The 8,440-nt window shown below is 36.0% G+C and overlaps 1 protein-coding gene across 5 annotated transcripts in view; it reads left to right on the forward strand.

Moving 5' to 3' along the window:
- LOC132149038 (V-type proton ATPase 116 kDa subunit a 1-like) overlaps nt 1–8,215 on the forward strand; it is a 32,347-nt gene extending 24,132 nt beyond the window's left edge. Inside the window, exons 12-22 of one of the 5 annotated variants that reach the window (XM_059557931.1) lie at nt 164–303; nt 2,179–2,339; nt 2,536–2,626; nt 2,713–2,831; nt 2,914–3,130; nt 3,218–3,325; nt 4,204–4,314; nt 5,844–5,861; nt 6,315–6,432; nt 6,684–6,855; nt 7,189–8,215. In XM_059557931.1, coding sequence (XP_059413914.1) covers nt 164–303; nt 2,179–2,339; nt 2,536–2,626; nt 2,713–2,831; nt 2,914–3,130; nt 3,218–3,325; nt 4,204–4,314; nt 5,844–5,861; nt 6,315–6,432; nt 6,684–6,855; nt 7,189–7,282 — 1,349 coding nt within the window. In that variant the 3' untranslated portion in view covers nt 7,283–8,215. Of the gene's footprint in view, nt 1–163; nt 304–2,178; nt 2,340–2,535; nt 2,627–2,712; nt 2,832–2,913; nt 3,131–3,217; nt 3,326–4,203; nt 4,315–4,970; nt 5,314–5,338; nt 5,862–6,099; nt 6,121–6,314; nt 6,433–6,683; nt 6,856–7,188 lie in introns of those variants that run through there. The other 4 variants (XR_009434995.1, XM_059557932.1, XM_059557934.1 and 1 more) reach the window with 4 other exon arrangements.
- Nucleotides 8,216–8,440: the final 225 nt, after the last annotated feature.

An 8,440-nucleotide genomic window follows, 5' to 3' on the forward strand; every position in this document is an offset into this window, starting at 1 on the left:
ACAAAGTCCTCTGTTGTGATTAAAATGAGCTGCAGATCATCAGATCCTGTTGTGATGCATTTGTTACAATTAATTAATTAATGTTTTATTTTATTTTTATTTACCTTTTTTGTGAGTGTAATTTAAACATATTGTTTGTATCAATGTTTGTGCCTGTGTTCAGCTCCATACACCATCATCACCTTCCCCTTCCTGTTTGCGGTCATGTTTGGTGATCTGGGTCACGGTGTACTCATGACCTGCGCTGCACTTTATTTGGTACTGCGGGAGAGCCGATTAATTGCCCAGAAATACGACAATGAGGTATCAGTCCTCCCATCCATTTATCCACCGATCACATAATTATTGTTTGATCATCTTGTTCAAATCAAATATTATTCATGTCATATAGCCTTTATTTAAGTATAGATCTTAAAAACAGAAAATATTTATTTATAGTTATTTAGCATGAACATTTTTCAAAATGAATAATAAAATTTTTATTCTGTTACATTAGTTATTCACCAATGCCATTTTTTCATAACTAATTCAATCCAATACCAAAAAATCGGAGTATTGGCCGATACAGATCCGATACTATCACACTTTTTTTTACTGTAGAATTTCTATACCTCTATGTGTTGACCTGATCATCACTGTTTTGTGTGTTAAACACAATCTACTAAATTATACAGCAATTATACTTCGTTATACAGAAAAATAACAAATGAAAAAAAGGACAATCATAATCTATGACAGAAATACTATTATAAACTTGGTTAGTGGATAATTCAGCAGCAAAAGTTACTCTAGAAAAATGAAGAGTGCAAAATAATTTGATAAAATCTAAACATTTATTGAAAAAATTTAGTGGGAAGCAAATAAGAGTGAATAAGTGTAGGACTAAATCTGGTAAAATGTTACACATTGCTCTTTGTACTGTTGTAAAATACATACAGTGCAATACAAATATATATAAATATATACTAAAATATGAAAATATATATACTTTTTAAATGTATAGCACAGTCATGAGGCAGCAACATATGATAGATAGGACAGAACAAGAAAGGCTATTAACAATCTTTCATTGCGCAAAAGTGTATGAAATAATAATATGAAAGGCTCCAATACAGAGAGGCACAAAGTGCTTGCGCGCACCCCGTGTGCAGAATGATGCAGTTGAAGCAGCTCGGAGACACAGCGTGCAGCATAGGAAAGTTAAAAGCACAAAGAGAAGAGATATTGATGCGTAGTGTATTGTGTTAAGAATAATTCATAGTGCTCTCTACTCCAGTGTAGTGATCTCTAACAGACACCCGGTAGAAAGTAACATGATTTAGAAACAGCACTAAACTCCAGCAAGATCAAGTCCTTTTATGCAAAACCACTGATCTTTATCTATAGGTCAAGTGTAGTAATAGGATTATTGAATCATCTTGAGGGTGTTCCGTCATCATGACTGTCGTAACTGAACGTCGCACACAATCTGAATGCTGAATCGAGGATGACTGACGGCCGCAGTGGAGAGTTTACATGAACTTGAATTTAACAACTTAAAGGGTTAGTTCACCCAAAAATGAAAATTCTTTCATTAATTACTCCCCCTCATGTCATTTCAAACCCGTAAGACCTTCGTTCATCTTTGGAACACAAATTAAGATATTTTTGATGGAATCTGAGAGCTGTCTGACCCTCCATAGACAGCAACGCAACTGAAATGTCCCCAAGTCCAGAAACGCAGCAAAGAGATCTGTAAAATAATCCATATGACATCACTGTGAGTTTATTAATGACAGAATTTTTGGGTGAACTAACCCTTTAAATATTCACCTTTCGTGGGGCTTAAAAAAAAAGAATAGTATTCGCACAATATCGTATTTGGATCGCTCTCATCTGACCGATGATCAGTGTATCACTAGTTTACTTCACACTTCAGTTAAGTGTGAGATTTATTAGAATGGATTTGTGTGATGATTGTTTAAGTTTAGTTTTAAAAGTTATAAGATTGATAATTTTCTGTTAATAAAAAACATGGTCCGAAAATGTACAGTGTACTCATAAATTATGGTTTTTACTTAGGAAAAGGAAAAAATTAAAGGAACTGGATTTATATCGGCCATACCGATCTGAAATCACAGTGTTCTCTCTCTTTCTCTCTCTCTCTCTCTCTCTCTCTCTCTCTCTCTCTCTCTCTAGATGTTTAACATGGTTTTTGCGGGCCGTTACATTATTCTCCTGATGGGAATATTTTCAGTGTATACTGGGATTATTTACAATGACTGTTTCTCCAAATCTCTCGATGTGTTTGGCTCGGGCTGGAGTGTCAGACCCATGTTTGGAGTTGGGGGCAACTGGACGTGAGTTGTTCTTATCAAGGGGGGTTCATTGTTATTGTTGTTGTTTTTTTTGTTTTTTTTTGAGGCCCTCATTTTACATAAGTTTATCAAAATCAGCCGCTTGTTTGAGTTTAAATTGATCATTCAGATTAAATCTTCATGAATGGCTAGTAAGTCATGATTATTTTTAACACTGATTTTCCATTGATTCTTTCAGGTCTAAGACACTGGTGGATAACCGCGTATTACAGCTGGACCCTGCAGTGCCAAAAGTATTCAATGGACCCTATCCAGTTGGCATTGACCCAGTAAGCATCTAGTTTCTGAACATTTCTGTGGTAAAGATAGTCTAACCTCAGCCCTTTTAAGAGCCGTTTCCTTTCTTGTCTTACAGATCTGGAACATTGCCACCAATAAGCTGACGTTTCTGAACTCCTTCAAGATGAAGATGTCGATAATTCTGGGAGTCATCCACATGATGTTTGGAGTTACTCTCAGTCTTTTCAATCACCTGTACGCACTTGTCCATTGTTACTCTCAATAGATCTGTATTAACATTTAATGCTAATTTAAGTCTGTTTGTCTGCGTTTAAAGGTACTTCAAAAAAACTCTGAATATCTTCCTGGGTTTTATTCCTGAGATCATCTTCATGGTCAGTCTTTTTGGCTACCTGGTGCTGCTCATTTTTTACAAGTGGTTGGCATATGATGCCAAGAGCTCAAAAGAAGCCCCAAGCCTTCTAATAACCTTCATCAACATGTGCCTATTCACCTACAATGATCCCACCAACAAACCATTTTACTCGGGACAGGTACAGACAAATTCATCAGTATATGTGGTAAATGAGACAACTTGACATTTAAAACAAATGTTTCTCTCTTTTTCTCTGTTTCTGTAGATTGCAATTCAGTGTCTGCTAGTTATTATAGCTATCGCCTGTGTACCGTGTATGCTTGTAGTAAAGACCCTAGTAATGCGCAGGCAATACCTCAGGAGAAGACATCTGGTAAGGACCTGTTTGACACACCACATTCGAGATTCCTACACACCCAGTTTTAAAGCTTTTTATATAGAGACAGTGTTTTTTTGTTTTCATCTTGTGAATTCCGTATCCAGAATAAGGTGTATGTGTGATGTGGAGTGTTTAGATTCTAAACATGAACAATCATTGCTATATCAGTAATGAAATTCTTCAGAATATTAATTAATGTCCACATGGATGTCTCATAAGTATAATTCTCAGCCCTGGAAAAGTAATGGAAGTTAATACAATCTTTGAAAGTTCATGTAATTTTTTATTGTTAATATAGTTTCAGTTACAGTAGGATATTTAAATATTTTAGAAATTAGTCTCTTATGCTTATGAAGGCTGCATTTATTTGATAAAACTACAGCAGAACAGAAACATTTTAAAATAATATTATGTTAATGCAATATATCTTTATATAACAATAATATTATTATAATATTACGTATATTATAATTTAAAATAACAGCTTTCTATTTTGATATGTTTTCAAATGTTATTTATTCACCAGCCTTTAGTGTCACAAGATCCTTCAGAAATCATTCTAATATGGTATTTTTATTGGTTTGAAAGCATGGGCATATTATATAATGGCTCAGCTAAGACCTATACATTTACATTTATTCACTTAGCTGACGCTTTTATCCAAAGCGACTTACAATTGCCACATATGTCAGAGGTCGCACACCTCTGGAGCAACTAGGGGTTAAGTGTCTTGCTCAGGGACACATTGGTGTCTCACAGTGGATTCGAACCCGGGTCTCTCACACCAAAGACATGTGTCTTATCCACTGCGCTAGCACCACCCCTACATTACTTCTACTTACAACCATGACCTAATGTGACTTTTGCTGCAGGGAATGCAAAACTTTGGGGGAATCCGTGTGGGTAACGGCCCCAACGAGGATGAAGCTGAGATCATCCAACATGACCAGCTTTCCCAAACCTTAGAAGAAGAATTGCCTGAGGTGAGGGAACAGTCACTTTTTTGCAATCTGATTCTGTCTTTCTCTTTACTAGCCTATATAATAACAAAACATTTATTTTGACTCATTAAATAGTTTACCCATCCTTTAAAGATGCTTTAGTTTGTTAAATCTAACAATAGTCTTTCTTTAGCCAGAGAATGACATATGTTCTGCCAACCCATTTATCTGGGTATTTGTTTGGGTCAGGTTTTTCTGTCTCACATGTGATGACATCTGTTGATCCTGAGAATAACTTAACGCTTTATCATAAGAATAAGTAAAGTGAATTTCTTCATAGTAATCCATGTGAAACTTGTTTCCACCCACACAGTGATCACACCCAGGTACCAAAATCTGCCGCAGTTGTCAGTGGGGTCACTCGCCTGCAGTGGGCATTCCTTTCTGTGACTCACTGGATCTGTGATCTGCATACCAGTGCTGGTCTAAACTAGGGAAGCCCCTTTAAAAAGCACTCTCTCTCCCCCCAACCACTGTATCCCATGGCCACCAGCCTCAAAACACTAAACAAACACCCTCCTGGATAATTGGGTTTCTTTTCTCTGGAAATAAAATGGAGACAGATAACCTGCATTATTTTGAGATTTGATTTCATTGATTTAGTGCCAAATAATATTCCTCTGTTCTGTTCCAAACAGGCCTGCCAGTTAACCACAGTCAGCCATTAAAGTCAGTTTACTGGAGACTGAAGTCAAATCCCCGGGATTGTTTATCTCTCTCATTTTGGCATTTTCAGTGACCCTATAAAGTCATTGGTCACTGAAGCCGCAGTTAAAAAAAAAATTAATTTACCAAAACCAAGTGGCACCAAGTGCAAACAAATGACGCTAGACCAGGGGTGTCAGACTCAGTTCATGGAGAGCCGGAGACCTGCAGAGTTTTGTTCCAACCCTGCTCTAGCACACACACCATATAGTTATCAAATAAGCCTGAAGTACTTGAGTAATTGGATCAGCTGTGTTTAATTAGGGTTTAAGCTAAACTCTGCAGGGCTCCAGCCCTCCAGGAACTGAGTTTGACACCCATGCTCTAGACCTTGTAAATAGATTACATTTCTCAACCGATTTTTAGTGGACATATAAATCAGTCCCCCTCAGTTTCGAAAAGATGTCCTAGCAGGTGTAGTTCATCACATCGCATTCCTCTTTTGACAAACAAAAAATGTCCCAAATATTGTCCAAATCATGTCTCTTTCGAACCTAAAAAATATTTTTATGATGTGTTTTACTTAGTGTTACTTTAAAATAAGTGCCACTTGCTTTATTATATTTTATTTTCAAAGCACGGTCATTGATTTGTACAGTAGGTGTGACTACAAGTGTCTTAATGCTTTTTGGGGCAACTGCATTTTGCTGTGACCGACAATAAATGTGTTGGTCAATAGATCTTTGCATTTTCTGTAAATCTAAGTGTATTTTTGCTTGCACTATCTCTTCATTAGATTCTAACTGTCATTAACCTTATTTTAACCCTGTGTGTCTGTCTGTGCATGTGTCTGATTACCTTCCAAGCTGTCAGAGGAGGAAGTGGTAAGAGCAGACAGCCTTCTTAACTCTCTGTGTAGATGTTTGTTGGCATTTTTCACGTTTGTGTTTGTGTGTGTATGTACACCATCACCCGTGCAATCCTCATGCTTGGTGGCTTGTGTGTGTTCCTGCAGGCTTCAGTCTTGGGTAGTCTCGTGTAGTTGGTGTTCGGTTCTTTTCCAGTACAATTTTCTAGACATTAATTTTCTTTTCTTTTTTTTTATCCACCATCATTACATAGGAATGATTCAAAGAGCCGTGTTGGGAGTGTGATTACGATATATAAATCACACCAAATGATGCTGATGATCTGAAAGGCCCTGCGCTGTGATTTTGTTCTCATGCCCGTGAGATTCAGAGCTGCTAATCATGCTGTGATTGAGCTGGGAGTGGCATTAGATTTTTGTATTTTCATTAGTCTGAACTGGTCTTATTGCTCTTTCTCTCTCTCTTTAGTTTAATTTTGCAGATGTCGCAGTGCATCAAGCCATTCACACCATAGAATACTGCTTAGGCTGCATCTCAAATACTGCCTCTTATCTTCGGCTTTGGGCACTGAGTCTGGCCCATGCGCGTAAGTGATAATATTATGTAAAGTTATTGTACTGATTCCACCCAAAGAAATTATGAACAGATTTCTCATGATCATGAAAAAGATTTAGGAACTAATTTTCCAGGCCTGTGAAATACACAGAACTTTGTTTATGTTCATGAATTGCAACCCTGTACAAATGTCAGTATGTTTTTCCTCTCAATATGCAGTGTGGAGAAATAAATTAATTGTTTACAAGGTGTTTCTTAAAAAGTGTTTCTGTTTTCTTACAGAGCTCTCTGAGGTCTTGTGGTCAATGGTGATGCACATGGGTCTCGCTTCTAGAAATTTTGTTGGATTCTTTGTGCTGTCAATCATCTTTGCCTTCTTTGCTACACTGACAGTGTTTATTCTGTTGATCATGGAAGGACTGTCTGCCTTCCTTCATGCTCTCAGATTGCATTGGTAAGTGCACACGCACAATGCTTGCCTTTATAAACTAAAGCATTTAAAGTTTAAAGAGCAGATGACTCTGTCTCCCCTTTCTATGGCTACATACACACTGCTAGCCTAGCAAAATGCAGTTGTATTGACTTCTGATTGCGTTGTTATTTACACACAAATTTTTGTTGTTTACATGTCTGAGAACTGCATTCTAAAAGCAAACTCACTTCCTGAAAAGATGCTACCACGATTTTTATCTAATCTATGTAAAAAAAAAATAATCACTTTTTTTTTTTTTTTTTTTTTTAATGCCCTGTAATCCACTGACCTTGTTTCCCCACTTATTTTCTGTAGGGTGGAGTTCCAGAATAAATTCTACACTGGACAGGGCTTCAAGTTCATGCCTTTTACATTTGACAGCATTCTGGAGGGCAAGTTTGAAGACTAAACCACACCCTCATTCTCTCCCTCCAAACTACAGGAAACCATCAGATTGCTTGTGAGATTTCATGATTTGTGTGAACACTGTGACTTTGTAAGGCTCTAAATCTCTCAGGTGATCTACATCAGGAGAGAAATTGAATAATTCAGGTAATCAGGTAAACTAGATGTAATTAGTTGAAGCTAAAAATAATCTGAGCTCTGCATAACAATATTCACAATGATCCCATAACTCTTCAATTCTTGCATCAATATGTATTGGTATGTAATAATACAAGCTCAATTGGTTTTGCCATACATACATACAGCACACAAGATTACAAACAGCATGTTTTTTTTAAATCATAAATTTGCCTTCGATCAAGGCAAAATATCATTACAGTTACACTCCCATTATAGTGTAGGTGGAGATTTTTGTCTATTTCTGATATTTTCCAAGTCTCTTAAATTATTAGTTTAAAGTATTAGTTTGTTTTTTATGTATCTTTTATCCTTTAAGTTGACACATTTATATAATAGATCTCATTCAAAGGGACCTCATTTCAAATAAAGCAACGAATGCTTCACTTTGTGGTATTTCACCAGCTTCTGCTAAGAGGATGATATCCTCATCAAGCATATCTGAATAACAGATGCAGATAATCCCCCAGATTTATTGCAGATCTTTGCATTCCTTATATTATTATTATTATGTTGCTATTAGGAGTAAATGCAAATGCACATCTAAATAATGTCTATCTCATGAGTCTGCTGCAGTTTCCAGTTCTGAGTTTTTTGATAATTGTTTAAAAATGAGTTCACATTCGCATGCATTGGCCAATGTGTTGGTTTGATAGATGTCAGAGGGAGTTTTGGAAAAATTAACTATTCCAAGTAAAAGCAGTGAATGAAGCTGAGTGTTTATGTCTGTTTTGTATGCCAATAAATGAGATAGAGTGGATCTGAACTTGTTTAGTTTTTTATTCTTTTTTGCATACATGTGAGAAAATAATGTTAATCATGAATCGGGTCTATATGTGTATGATACAATTAATTTAATAATCATTATTAATCATTTATAGTATAATTATATGATACCTAAAATGTAAATGTTAATAAACACTACATAATATATATATATATATATATATATCATTTTTTTTTTTTTTTACAAAGTGTTATTGCT

The sequence above is a fragment of the Carassius carassius genome, chromosome 9 (genome assembly GCF_963082965.1).
Source record: "Carassius carassius chromosome 9, fCarCar2.1, whole genome shotgun sequence".
Taxonomy (NCBI): domain Eukaryota; kingdom Metazoa; phylum Chordata; class Actinopteri; order Cypriniformes; family Cyprinidae; genus Carassius; species Carassius carassius.